Source organism: Rhinopithecus roxellana, chromosome 8, assembly GCF_007565055.1.
Source record: "Rhinopithecus roxellana isolate Shanxi Qingling chromosome 8, ASM756505v1, whole genome shotgun sequence".
Classification (NCBI taxonomy): Eukaryota; Metazoa; Chordata; class Mammalia; order Primates; family Cercopithecidae; genus Rhinopithecus; species Rhinopithecus roxellana.
This window is the reverse complement of record NC_044556.1, coordinates 66,704,604-66,720,441: the sequence shown is the minus strand read 5'-3', so window position 1 is coordinate 66,720,441 and position 15,838 is coordinate 66,704,604. Positions and strand designations below refer to the sequence as shown.

Sequence of the window (15,838 nt, the reverse complement as noted above, 5' to 3'; positions counted from 1 at the left end):
CTATGCTTTGAAGTCAAAATCCAATATTTCTAGTTCTGGCTAAGGTAATCATATAATAGTTAAAAATGTGTTCCTAAATGATAAGAGATAGGAAATGGCAGATATTAAGAACAGAGTTTAGCAAATAGGAGGTAATAATAATAATAATAATAATAATAAACTGAGAAAGAGAAATAGAACAGATGCCTGCCATGTCACTACTTTCAAGAAAAGTAAACACTTTTCCAGTATGTTATAGTAGCCTTGGTTACCTATAGTAACATTTTCAGTGTTAAGAGAATAAGACTAAGTGACAGATATCCCAACTTTGTCACCAACGGCTACTAGTACTACTATTAAAGAAAACTAAAACAGAAATTACTCTAAAACTTCTAAATGGGAATGAATTTTCTTCTTAATAAAGTTGATTTACTTAGCAAGAATAAATCTCATTCTATTAAAATCTTTAAAAATTAAAAAATAAGATTGGTTAAAATATTATCAAAACAGTTAATTAGCAGAAAATTTTACCAAACTCTAATAATTTTGCTATACAGTTCTTTTCAAAAAGAGAAAATAGATAATTGTTTGATGTAATGAAGCTGAAGATGTATATTGAAAAACATACAATGTTAATCGTACCATGTTTAGTATGATTTCTGTTTATCTTTCTCTGAAATGGCTTCTGTGATATAACATGTCCACTCTACACATTTAATTGGCTCCTGTCAGGCCTCATAAAGAGCTTGACAACATGTATGATATACAGAATTTCATGTTACCAAAGTTAAAAAAAAAAAAAAAAAAGCTTTTAATTTCCCATGAGTATGAGTGGGTTGCCTCTCACATGGACAATATCCCAACTTTTACAGACAATTCCATCAGCTAGGAACATGACCATCTGGCAAGTTCTAGTCTTTGTAGTTTTGCAGGCTGACTTTCCTTATATCTGTTTTGTCTACATACCCTTTTATTTTCTTCAACCCTATTCCAACATTTTAATATTTTACAAACACACATTTCATTATCGTAGTTTAATAATTAAAACCAGAACTGGTGTCGCGCCCAATTAATGTGCCCTGGTAGCATGCCCATTAGTTTTTCCATTAGTGAATTCAACAATACTAATGGGATTACTAGCATGGGATGCTAATTGGGCGTGACATAAGAAACTGGCTTACTTCTTAGCATACCCTTGCTAATGATGAAATTAATGAGCATTTTATTAAATGCTGTCTCATCAAAGTGTACTTAGTTAGCGTTAAAATTGTTACAAATGATGCTGCATTCTAAAGATCAGGTGTCTGAGTAAGTGGTTCTTCATATTTTGTTTGGCAACAATCTGAAGCATTAATAGTTCTCTACATCAGAAATCACATTTATTGGAGACAAATTCAAGTTCATTACCTACAGCCTCAGCATGCCAAACTCACTTTATACTTACAGCGATTTAGAATATCATTTTTTGAAAATTATTTTAAGATTACTTCCCCCACCAATGAAAAGGAAAGAAAAATTCTGTGATGACTTCTGGTGTCATATTATTCATGTTGTTCTTTCTATTTGGAACATATCAGACACATTCAACAGATGCTATTCGGAATTGTTTTAAAGCTTTCATTCTCACAGTTTCCTTCCAAGTAAAGCCAGAATATGATTTGAATTTCCTGTTAATGTCACTGAACATAGAATATTTAAGGGATTAACATGGATCATTACTGGTCACTAAAGTATTATCTGGTGAAGTATATTCAATTGAATTTAATTAAATGAAGAATGGGAAAATTATAGCTAATTGTTGGAGATAACAAAAGATACAGTAATTAAAAGTTGTAGTTAACTTTTTTTATTGTACCTTTTAACAATGGCAAATGTCCAGTTTGTAATATACAAACACATTTCTAATTTTATGTACTATGAAGAATCTCCCTTTCCCTAAATATTTATTCAATAGAATACCTTGGATAGTTGGATGACAAACCAAATACATTTTTATATCTATAGCTTCTATATCGTATTAAATTGCTATATAAGGATTTTATTACTGATTTTACTAAGAAATTTAAAAAAAGAGCAAAGTACATGATGATTTCATGTTATTTTATAAATATGTGCTAGATAATTACTTTAAAATTTCTTGAAATTCTCTTCATAATTCAAAATTTAGCTATTTTGAACGAATTCAGTGAAAACAATTTAAAAATAACCATCTTATTGTTTCCTGATAAAAATCAAATTATCTGAAAAACAGAGAAGTTTAAACAAGACTGGGCATGGTGGCTCATGTCTATAATCCTAGCACTTTGAGAGACCAAGGTGGAAGGATTGCTTGAGGCCAGGAGTTCGAGACCAACCTGAGCAAAACAGTAAGACATTTTTTCTAATTTTTTCAAAATAAAAAACAACAACAACTAAAGCTTTATGTAATCATCACAAGCTAGACGTTTTAACCCAGAAAAATGGATAATTTTCTTCAGTTATGAGTAGTAGTAGTATCTTACCAACCGTTTTTGAGTCAGTCAACCAGGTAATTTGTCAATGGTCATGTATTTACTGAGCATCTACTATGTTCCAAAGACTGTTCTAAGTCCTGAAGAAGTATCTGTGGACAAAACATTCATAGACTTTGCCCTCACTGGATCATGCAGTCTGATAAGAAAGACACACTAAGTACATAATTACTTGTGTCATGAGTATAGTAAAGTATTCACTAGATAATCTCATCCTCATTTAAAGATTAGAGGAGAAAAACGGGCTTAAAGTGGTACCCAAAGTATTTAAAATATAAATAAATGTAATGCCAATAGAAGGCATATGAAATAAACTTCTATACTTTTTTAAATCCAGGGTAGCTCTAACTTCATACAAGAAGGTGCACTGATATTACTTTGGAAAAGGAGAGCAAATAAGAGAAGAGTATTCAAAATTTTCGCCATCCCTCAGTTTTAACACTTCTTTGTCTAAAAATGAGTGGGGCTTTCATTATAAATTTAGAAAATATGTTTAGTACCTGCTTTAGAGTATAAATTCCTTGGAGGTAAGGAAAGACACAGTCCTTGCTAGCATGAGCTCATTGTTTCATATATAGTTAGCATCATGACCCATGAGCACTTAGCGTAATGCATCTGATTACATTTTCTCAGCTAGATCCCAAGGCCATCCTGCTCAACCCGTACCTTGTATTTTAAACAATAAATAAATTGTCACTTTCCTGAAAACTCAAGCAGCTTTTACCTTATGGAGAGATACTACTTCAGATAAAAATTTACTTACTAGACATCATTAAACCCTCCCCACTCCTTTAGCCCCCAACTTGGTTTTAGCAATTTTTTTTTTGAGACAGGGTCTTGCTCTGTTGCCCAGGCTGAAGTGCAGTGGCTCAATCTCGGCTCACTGCAACCTCCACCTCCCAGGTTCAAGCAATTCTCTGCCTCAGTCTCCCGAGTAGCTGGGATTACAGGCACCTGCCACCACATCCTGCTAAGTTTTGTATTTTTAGTACAGACAGGGTTTCACCATCTTAACCAGGCTGGTCTTGAACTCCTGACCTCGTGATCCACCCACCTCGGCCTCCCAAAGTGCTAGGATTACAGGCATGAGCCACCGCACCCAGCGGCTTTAATAATTTTATTAATACTTGGTGGGCACCTATGGACCATGTCTACAGCTTAGGGTTTGGCTACACAGGGTAGAGAGAGCAACTGGGAAAGCTAATAGCAGTGATGAGCACTCTAAGTAATTGTGTGAATGAGAAGGGTAAGGGGACAGAAATGAGGGGCAATGCCCTGTGAATGTTTCCCTGAACTCTGTTACCACGCTTTGCACCAGCCTGTCCAGGTGATCACCGTAAAGGAGATGAAAAAGATGAGACCTGCCAGATGAATTTCCTGGCAGCCATTCTCAGTTAAGCAGTTTGACCTCTTTACCCTCCTATCCTACAGAGTTTTAAGGTATCGCATCCTTTAGAAAAAGCAACACCACATGTCAAAAGAGATGGCAATCATGCTTCAGATTTGGGGAAATCATTTTTGGATTAATTCTCCGATGACTGTTCCATGTTTGGTAGGGGGTGACTATAAATACTCAAAATCTGTGATGAACAACCAATGGCCAGAATTCCAATGAGTGTCATTCTGTTCATTTCTGTGTTCCCAGTGCATAACTGTGAAGTCCAATAAATTCTTAGCAAAATTTCATTGAATAAAATAATTCAGTGCTATTCAAATAATTGAATTCAGTGCTAGTTCTATCCCTAAACCACTCTATGACCCTAGTTAAGCCACTTCATCTAAAGCATGGATGAAAACAATGTCAACCTCAAGGGGCTACTTCAAGAATGAAATGAGATCATTCATGGGAACCCACTTTGTATACTTTAACGCTCTATAAATAAGTGTCCCGTGATTCGTTTTTCTCCATCTGGCTTCTTCTCAAATATTTCCAGATACTAACTGGTTAAAGGGGAAAAGCCAGATTTTTCTTTCTCACTAACAGTCTTCTATTTTACTGTACTCTCCCCTTTCTTTTTCTGATTTTTGTTGATTTTTTTAACTTAGCATTTGCTCTCCTTTCTAACCTTGTTAATTTGGATGTCCTGCAGAACACTTTTTTATTAGTAGTAACTAACTTATTTTTCTATAACATTTAAAATCAAACATTTGCCCTATTTATTTTAAGAAAACAAAACATCAGTATAACCTATTCCCTTATTCCACCCACACCCCACCACTCAGCTGATACCTTCAGAACTTTTAATTCACTCATTTTTCCTCTCCTTCAATTCTTACTAATTTTAGCAACAAATGATTATTCACGGTTTTTTTTCTTGCCCTTGCTATACTTCTCTTCTATTTCAAAGATTCTTATTTGTCACTGTAAAACAGAGTTCTAGTCACTCTATCATTAAATATTTAGGCATAGCTTAATATTGCTAGATTTATTATTCACTGATGCTTCTTCTTTTTATATTTCTGACTCTGTTATTTTTCCTTTTGGCTAGATTACTTACTGAAGTATTTCTTTCAGTGAACAGTGCACAGATGGATTTTTTTCTGAATTTATGAATATCAACAGCCATATTTCTTTCATGTTGAAAAGTAGTATAGCATTGTAGCTAAAATCATGGTCTTTGGAGCTCAGTTGCTTGTGTTTATAACCTGGCTTGGTCACTTATTAGGGTTGTGACTTGGGGAAAATTAACTTACCTGTGACCCAGATTCCTCACCTGTAAAATGGGTTTATTAAGAGTATCTACCTCATAGAGTTGTTGAAAAGTTGAAATGAGTTTATGTGCGTGTGTAGGTGTGGGTGTGTATGGGTATATATGTGTATGAAAATGTATAAATTTACATATAGAGAGAGCACTTACAATAATGCCTGGCACAAAGAGGTCTCACAGAAGTATTAACTTTGCTTAATCTTGACAGGAAATTGATGAGTCTTTTCAGTGGATATATACTAAATTCCCTCTTAAATCAGATATTCTCTCCTATTTTTGTTTCTCATTTTATGTTATCCCTGTTTTTCTCGAGCATGTGCTTTTTGTTCTCCTTCTGAATCGCTTCTTAGTGACAGTAGTTGTATCTATCTTTCTTGTTTGTGTCACATTTTTATTATGTATTTTGAGAGATTTCTTCAACTTAATCTTCTGACCTACTAATCCGAGGCTCAAAGTGTCTCTCCTCTAATTAATCTACTTAAAGTTTTCAAATAAAAAATAATATTTTCCTTTATGTTATTGAATCAACTTCAGCTGATTCTTTTTTTATTTTTTTCAGTTGCCATCTGTCTTGCCTTCTGCGATAGCTGCTGCTTCCTCCTTTCCCTCTGGCTGCGGGATCTGCTTAGGTGTGATGCTATTTCCTTTTGCTTACTCACTGCCCACCTGCTGGCATCCTTTAAGAAGCTGCCTTACAAGGGGACACTCAGAAATCTTTGTGTCTGAGGACCTACAGTGCACCAGCCAGGGAGTTAGCGGGCCTCTATCAAGTCATGAGGAAGGAGCCTTTCTGCTCCTGGTCCTTCAACTGGCCACTGTGTGGCTCTCTCAGCTTCATAAAGCAGGGGGACCTTGGCCTGCTTTTTGAGGCTGGTAGGGTCCTCAGATACACTTGGTACAATAGGCCCTGCCTTTCCTCTCTAAGGTCAATGGATCTCCGGGGCACATGAGGCTGAGATCCTCAGCCACGTTACTTAGTCCATAATCCTAGATGCAACTTGGATCCAAGAGTGAACGTTGTGCCTGCTTTATCAATAAAACGTAAAACGTTTATTTGGTAAGCACATCAGTTTTAAGTTGAAGAACTAAGAAAATGGAAAGCTAATATCTTTTACTTAGTCTTACTCATTTCTCAACTACTCACATGCCTAATACAATACCTAATATCAAATGCTCACTGATATTTGTTTAACTCAAGTGAAGACAACTGTTCAGTGCTTTCCCAGCACCCTTAGGAAAAATTCAAATCCTCACATTCGCTTACAAGGCCTTAAATGACTTGGTTTCTACACAGCTTTTCAATCTTCAACCTTTCCCTTTGTCTCTGTTCCCAACTATATCAGATTCATCTCAGTGTACTAAATGTGCCATGCTCTCATCCACCTCAGGCACTTAATATTTGCTATTTCCTTAACATTTGTTGCTCACTTTGCCTGGAAACTTTATGTTCAGCACCTTCCCAGGTGGGGATCAGTATCTCCCCTGTACTGCGCCACCTGAAATATGCACCCTCAAATACAGACGTATGCTCTTGTTCTGACCAATTTTTCTTCATTGATTTGTATCTCAGTTAAATATCACATTTCCAGAGAAAATTGACAACTCACAAAACAATTTATTTATTTTTGTTCCTATAATACATAGCATCCTAAATCTTTATTTTGATATAATTTATAAACATTTTAAATTGATTATTTTACCATATCCTTTGCAGATTTTTTTCACAGGGGCGTGGTCATATTTAACTTTTAAACTATGGTAGTCTGCAACGCCCAGCACAATAGTACCTGATAGCCACTTAAATATTTGCTGGTGAAACAATGAAAAAAGAAAGACACGGAAGGATGAAAAGGGGACATGATTTTTTTGCTATTAAGAAAAATAAAAATAGAGCTGTTTAAATTTATTTAAAAGTTTTAATCTTCATTATAAGGTGGCATTTTGGTTGTTAAGCACATAGATTCTCAGTCGGACCATGATGGTTTAAAAGTTAACTCAGCTATTTTAGCTGAGGGCAAGTCACATTACTTTTGTAAGTTTCATTTTCTTGATTGGCAAAATGGGGATAATAATAGTACCTACCTTACAAGGTTTGAATGAAGTTTCAGTGTGAAAACAGAAGCATTTACCTCAGTACCGGGCACATACTAAATTCTCAAAAATATTAACTTTTATGAGTACTCATTTACCTGAGGATCAAAAAGAAAATAAAGACGTCCCTTCTTCAACTGGAGTGCAAAATACTCTTCCTGATTGCCAGGTGATGCTGCAAAGACAATCAAACCTTCAGGCACTTTTGTTCGAAAGCTGGTCTTAATGCCTGGTAAGACAAGTGTGATCAGCAAATCAGTGCTGGGGTTTTGTTGATTCTTTCTGATAAATGTACATTTACTTTCATTACTATTTATGATGTAGTGAGTACAGTCAGGAAGTTATACACAGCAATGTACTGGCATGGTCTAAGCCATTTGGTTTCAGATATATCCCATTTTAAATGCCAATCAGTACTTGGAAACTTATGCCTGTTTTCCTGCTAATCAATATATAATGAAGTTTAAATTTATGCAAAACTCATCAACCTAAAAAGGCATATTGTCAACCCAAAATTGGATACTCAGAGTATCAACGTGAAAACATGATCAGAGAGTCATAAAAATAAATGGGTTTTTGACACGAGTGAAAGAAACACAGAGGATCTTGCTTAAAATATTTATGAAGTTCAAATAATCAGTTCAGTAATAGAAGTTAATATTGGAAAGACCTGCCATGAAGTGGCCTATAGAGGTAATTTCCTGAAACACCATCCTATAACCAAATGGTTTGCAGCCTTCAGAATTCTGGGATCTTTACTGACCTTTCAGAGCACATACCAGCCCTGCATAGGATATATAATGCTCTGTTCTCATAGAAATTTCCACAGCTTAGGAAGCAGGGGCAACATGCAACAGCCCTATGAATGATGCCTTCCCCTTACCATCACATGTCCCCATCTCCAGTTCTCTGAATGATGTCTTACCCCTACCATTACATGTCCCCATCACCAGTCATATGAATGATGCCTTTCCCCTACCATTACATGGCCCCATCTCCACTCAGTATCTCACGTACTCAACACATACTATGGAGCTTTTGCCATGTGTAAGGCTTTTTGCTTAATGTATTAAAACTGGTAAGAGACACAATCTCTGTTTTCAAAGAATTTCCAGTGTCGTTGAAAATATTAAATGCATATGTCTTAATAAATTATCCTGTGAGAATCAAATAAGAGCTCAAGACCATATATGAAAATCAAATAACATCTCAAGAACACAATAGTGAATAATGAATGAATACTGATTTAAGTAAAAATACAGTCAGCCAGGATAATAAAAATTTAAAGGAAGGAGATCTTCCTTCAGGCTGAGCTGGTAACCAAAAGTCCTGCATATGTGGGTGGTGGTGGACTCAGGTTCAATAGACATCAACTACCCCAGAAACCATGTCTTAAGAGAAAAACTTTAGCTAGGATTTGAAGGCAGGAAAGCAGATATCATTTGGTGAACATTGGACTGTCGTTTTTTCAACATACATCTGTGGAACACTAACATTTGTTGAACTCTGCTACACGGTAAAGAAGAAAAACTAATAAGCCCATAACTGACACTGAGTTCTAGTTGAGAAAAAAGACACTAAAAAAAAAAAAAAACTGTAATGTGATGTGGTCAATGGTATAGGGATATATACAAAATACCTGATTAAAAGAAACTGAGGACAGTTTTAGAGAATATAATACTTCAGCTTGTTTTCAGAGAATATGAAGGATTTGGTGGGGATTGTACAAAGGCCTAGAGGTATGGAAAGTTTGAGGAAGGCTGGCTGTGAAGGAGGGAATTAGATAAATCTGGTGAAATAGGTGAGACCCCACATCTGTACAATATGGATTGAGAAGTTTGTATAGAAGACAAAGATGAAAAAGAATGTTGTGTTCTAAGTTATTTTGAGAGTACCCTTCCTTTAGTCACAGCAAAGGTTAAGTTTAGGATACAGGCTTTAGACTTTCCAAGAAGGCAAATCAAATTTATCCTGGCCTTCTTGACTTCTTCATCTCCATCTTCTATGTTTTATGCTCTTGGTCATTTTCAACAAACTTGACCTAGTGATTTTTATATCTCATTGTTACAGACTCTCTTATTCTCTTACTCTGGCCTGCTTGAACATTGTGTTCTTGCTGTCAGATTAAGGACGCGGTCCTTCCTGGCAACTCTTCCTCTTCACAGAATAGAATTGTTTGCCCCAACAAATTGCTTTTCAGTAGTCAAACTCACCTGGACTCCTACTACTAGGAGTATTGTTCTCTAGATATATTGTTCTCTCTCATCTCCCCTAATAAGTGCGCTGAAATGATTGAGCCACCCATTTGAAACTTATCCCATAAATTAATGGAAGAAATTAAAATTTGAGTGGAGAGCAGGAACAGGATTTTCAAAATTGAGACTAAGGCAACAAAATTGATGATGAAATGTAGAGAGGAGACATAACTTAGTTACACAGAAAAGAGGTGAGTGCTGTGCTTTGGGAGAATAAGACAAGGACAGACAAGTAACTGAATTAATAATTGAAAGGATAAACTCTATACATTTCAGGAAAGGCACATTAAGTCATATTGATATGAGGTGATGGTGTGGGGCGAAATGGTCCATTCTTTTCACCAATTATTGAGGAAAATGGAGTATTAATAACAGAAATAGAAATGTCAGGTAAGGAAGGAAATCTGGGGTTAGGAATTATCTTTAGTTTTAGGCCTACTGAACTTATGATGCAGAAAACTCTATCTGCCATTTGGAAATGAGAATCTAAATCTCAGAAGAGAAGATGGTGCTAGGAAAATAAATTGGCAATCACCTATCAAAAGCCATGTCTAAGAGACAGATTATAGAGAAAGAACAAGAGCCTTTAATGGAAATGTCCACATTTAAGAAAAGGAAAAAAAATAAGGGCAAGAATAAAGTTAGATCAAGATAATATTGTAAAATGGAAGCCTAGATAGGAGGGAACTTTAAGGAGGCAAAGTTAGTTAACTGTGTAAACACTTCCAATAGGTCCAGAATAATTACAACTGAAGAAAAGCTTATGGAGCCGGTAATGACATAATCTTTTTCAGTTGAGTAGAATGGTCAGACTCTTGACTGCTGGGTGATAAGGACTGAGGAAATGAATGAGCAGAAGGTGGTTACAGAACACGAATTAGAAGAATCTGATAGAGAAAGAAATGGGAGACACAGAAATTAATTATTAGGGTAAACCAGGGAGATAAAAGAAGGAAACATCTACCAGCAGAAACATAGACATAAAGTCTGGTCTACAACCTGAGCAGAAAACAATTATATTTCTACCAACTCTTTTCTTCACTTAAGCTTTTCTCCTTGTGGTTCAGAGTAACACTACTTGGGAAATCTTATCTTTCTGTCACCATTTTTATGTGATATTTGGTATCATACATTATAATAAAACCTATTCCTATAAAATTACACAGCTTGAGGTTATTTCACAAAAATAGCTGTAATTTGAAACATGAAGATAGCAAAACTCTCTACCAGTGTGTTGGAGTCATCTATGTGACAGTAGAGAGGAGAATAAAAGCAAGGAATTGGGTGTTGGGAAGATACCAATAATTGCTCAATCTGGGAAGACAACTACTTGTCTTTAATTCAAGAGAAATCTGATGAATGAAAATAAATCAGTAAGAATTACAGGAATATTTAGACAAGATATACTTGGGAATCTCATAAAAATTATGCACTATTTAAGAAATATGCAAGTGCATGTGTTTTTCTAAAATATATTATTTAATTTTCAAGTTTTATGCTTATATGAGAAAATGCACTGCTAGTGCAACTAAAATATAATACTTTACACAGATCGAGGAAAATTTCTTATAAGAAGGGAAGCTATAGTATAAAAAAAGGCAATTGGATTTGATGGTGTATGTGAGACTTTCCCACAGCTTTTTCAAATAATTTAATCGTCTCATTTTTCTCTTTACATTGTCAAAATAAATAATGAATGATTGTCTTTTGCGCAAACTCTATGATGAAATTAAAAATGCACACGTTCACTGAAACATCATATTCTTGACAATTAGATAATTATTGCCATAGATATAGATAAATTCTATCTTTTGAGCCAAATGCTGAAACCATGTAATCAATTCTTTAAATGAACTAAATATAAAAAGAATATATTTAAATACAAACATAATCTTTTAATTAACATATAAAACATTTTAAAGAAAATATTATTGACTCTACCGTGAGACAGAGTGGTAACATGCATAACTACTCCAAATTATTAACACTCTCTTTTCCTATGAGAAGATTATGTATTTACAGATTCCTAACTATTGACTTAGCCTTGTGTTGGCCAAAGAAATGAAAGTGGACATGTGGTGTGCACAGGAGAGCAGAAATTTTAATACAGCTGTGTAGTTGAGCTTGTCTTCCTCTCTGCCTCTTGAATGTGTTTTCATCCCAGGCCCAGGAATAAGAAGAGTTGTGGATCACAGCCCAGCAGTGCCAAAATATTTTTTGCTTTTAATGTTTGTGTTCAGCTGAAGCACTGACTAAAATGGGCAGACAAGTGAAAATTGTATTTTTCTCACTTGCTGAAATTTAGATTTTAATTTTCAAAAAATGAGACAGAAAGGAAATGTTCTAAAGTTCAGTTTTTTGTTTCTAGTGTTTAAATAATACAGCCATTTCATGAATCTCTATATTCATTCATTCAAGAAATATTTAAGGAATACATACTTTTTACAAATGGTATACATGAGATGTGTAAAATAAACTTACATCCATGGCCTAACATTCTAACAATATACAAAATCCAAGTTCTACATGGAAATATTTAACTTTCAAGTAAGAGAGTTTACAAGTTTAAAATTTAATCATAAAAATCATACACTGTTGGGGCCATGGATTAGGCAAATAATTGTTAAACAGTAAATGTGAAGCTATAACATAAAGGGAAAACTTGATAAATTAGACCATGTTAGAATTAGCAACTTTTGGCTAGCAAAAAGTAGGAATAAGAGAATGAAAAGACAAACGATATAGTGAGAGAAGATATTTGCAATACATATATCGGATACCAAGATACATAGCCAGAAAAAACATATGAAAAAGATGGTCGCTATCATTAGTCATCTGAGAAATGCAAAATGAAATGCAATACCACTAAATATCCATTAGAATGGCTAAAATGAAAAGAAAACACAAAGTGTAGCCAAATATGTACAACTACACGTATATATTACATATAACTATATTTTATATAGAATATTAAATAAATAAGTAAAATGTTAAATTTATAATATATAATGTAATAATACTATACATGCAGTATTCATAAACTACTAGTTGGAGTGTACAACCTCTTTTAAAAACTGACAATATTTATTAAGTTATCCTTGTGGACCGGCCGCGGTGGCTCACGCCTGTAATCCCAACAATTTGGGAGGCCGAGGTGGGCGGATCACGAGGTCAGGAGATCGAGACCATCCTGGATAACACGGTGAAACCCCGTCTCTATTAAAATACAAAAAATTAGCCAGGCGTGGTGGCAGGCACCTGTAGTCCCAGCTACTCTGGAGGCTGAGACAGGAGAATGGCGTGAACCCAGGGGGCGGAGCTTGCAGTGAGCCGAGACGTGCCACTGCACCCCAGCCTGGGCAACAGAGCGAGACTCCTTCTCAAAAAAAAAAGAAAAAAAAGCTATCCTTGTATCTTTTGATATGTGTATCTTTTTATCCAACCGTTCTACTCTTGGATCCATATCCAGCCCCACCCAAATGCATAGGGTCAAAAGATACACAAGTATGTTTATAGCAAGACCTTTAATTACACCTTCAAACTGAAACATACACACGTCACTCAACTGTACAAACGAATATAGCAATGAGAATGAACAACTATATACATGAATCTCACAAATATGGATTGTGTAAGAGACACTAAGAACACAGGAATATATACTGTATGATCTCATTTATATCAAGTTCAAAACCAGACAAAAATCCATCTATGATGTTAGAAGTCAGGATAGAGGTAATCCTGGCTGAGATTTAGAAAGGGCACAAGGCAGGCCCACTGGGGGCCCTGTAGTCTTCTATTTGTACTGTGGGTGCTGGGTACTCAGGGCTGTCCAGGTTATAAAAATGAGTCAACCTGTACATTGCTACTTTTTGCACTTTTCTGTATGTGTGTTAGACTTCAACACAAATATTTTTCAAAAACCAAATGTGTCTCTCTTGAACTAAGAAATGTAAAAAGCCATCCAAAAGCCTTTATTCTAGTCAACTTAACTTTGTTATTGCAGATAGAGGAAAATGTAAGACATTTCAAAATGATTGGAAATTGTCAAGTAATAGCCATACAAAGGTATTGTAAGAACAAAAAGAAATCAAGAACTAATACATTTCAGCTGATGAAAATTTTGCCTTCCAAAATCCAAATCGAGAGAAGGAACCTGAAATATAAGTTCCTAGTATGAATGAAAAAGCTGCTAAAAAGTTACTATAAATTGTTTAAATCTTTGATCAGAAATTTAAATTCTTAGAATTGACATGTAGAATATATTAAAAAATCCTACAACTCAATAAAAAGCCAAGCAACCCAAAGGAAAATGAGCAAAACGTCTAAACAATCACTTGACTAAAAATTCTGATATGCAAATAACCAAGGCTCACAAGAAAGATGTTCTGTGTCATCATTCATCGGGGAAATGCAAATTAAAACTACTATGAGACACATCTCCATACCCACTAGAATGGCTAAAATTAAAAACACCAAATTCTGAGGAACAGGTGATGCAATGAAAACTCTCATACATTCCTAATGTAAATGCAAAACTAAACAATCATTTTGGAAAACTGCTTGGCATATTCTAAGTTAAACATATACCTAGCCTAATCGGGTCTTTGACTTACCTTTTCATTTTCTTAATATTTTTGATGAAGTTGAATTTATCATTTGTTAATGGTTAGCACTTTGTTTGTACCTTGTCTGAGAAATCTTTACCAACACCAAGATGATCAAGATATTTTCTCATTTTTCTTCTAGAAGCTTTATAATTTCAGCTTTTATTTATTAGGTCTATGAATCCATCTCAAATTAAATTGTATGAATGATGTGAGGTGGGGGTCAGGCTTTATTATTATTTTTGACTACTACACACTATACAATACTATTTGTTGAAAAGATTGTATTCTCCCCATTGAATTGCCTTAGCTCCCTCAAATTTTAATTGACATTGGAAGTCTGAGTCTATTTCTGATTAAATTGCCAGTACTTACACAAATACTATAAAGCCTGAATTATTATGGCTTTATTTTAAATCTTGAAATAAGATGACTAAGTTGGTCAATTTTTAAATACTTTATTCAGTAGTATTTTGGATATTCCAGGTCTCTGCATATTCTTTCAACTTGTAGAATCAACCTGGGAATTTCTTCATAAAAAACTTGCTTGAATTTTGATTGGAATTACATTAAATGAATAAATAGACCAGGAAAATGGCTATTTTAACAATATCTTGTTTTTCATCCACAAACATGATAAATCTTCATCTATTTAGGTTTACATTGATTTTTCTAAGTTATGTTTTATAGCTTTGACTATACAAATATTTCCATTTATTTTGTTAAATTTAAGTGGTTTTTTGAAAATTCTTTTAAATCCAATTTTATTTGTTTAACTTGTTTATTGTTAGTGTATGTTCAATTAATTTTATTTATATTAATGTTGTATTCTGCAATCTTTCTAAGTTCATTTATTAGTTTTAACACTTTTTTGAGGATTGTTTAAAGCATTTACATACAAAATTATGTCGATGACAAATAAATACATTTTCTTTTCCTTTTCAATATTTATGACTTTTATGTTATTGTATTGTTTTAGCAGTGGCTAAAACTAAAGGTAAAGTTTGAACAAAAACTTGATCCCTATCTGAAAAGCAAAACATGCACTATTTCACACACACACACACACACACACACACACACACACACACACACACATATATATGGCCTGTTTTATGGCCCAGCATATTAGCATATTAGCTGTAGAATATTTGTAGTGTACATTTCATATATGCATATATATATATACACACACACGTATACACACACATATATATGTATATATATTCTGTAGAATATTTGTAGTGGTCCTTTATCTCTCCTGTACTTAGTTTGCTGAAAGTTTTCTTTATGAGTAGGTATAAAATTTTGTGAAATATTTTCCAACTCTATTGAGATAATATGATATTTTTCTATACTATTACCTCTATTAATGTGATAAATCATATTGATAGATTTTTTAAACTAATCCAAAATATTTCTCTCTCTCTCTTCCTCTCCTGTTCTCTCTCCTCCTCCTTCTCTCCCCTTACCACTCTCCACTCCCCAACACCCATCATTCTTGCAAATCAGTTCTGGGCTTTGGTTTCTGTTTCTATTTCATTGATACCCAATTTTGTCTTAATTTTTTAAATTTCTTATTACTTTGGACTTAATTTGTTCTTTTTTGACTGTTTTAAGAAGCTTAGGAAAGTTTGGGCTTTTTTCTTCTAAGATAACCATTTAACCTATACATTTCTCTCCAGGCA

At 34.3% G+C, this 15,838-nt stretch overlaps 1 protein-coding gene across 1 annotated transcript in view; it reads right to left on the bottom strand.

The window, feature by feature from the left end:
* Positions 1 to 15,838, bottom strand: part of USH2A (usherin) — an 825,608-nt gene that overhangs the window by 485,302 nt on the left and 324,468 nt on the right. Inside the window, exon 21 of the mRNA XM_030936493.1 lies at positions 7,387 to 7,517. Within this exon, the coding sequence (XP_030792353.1) occupies positions 7,387 to 7,517 (131 nt within the window). The remainder of the gene's footprint in view (positions 1 to 7,386; positions 7,518 to 15,838) is intronic.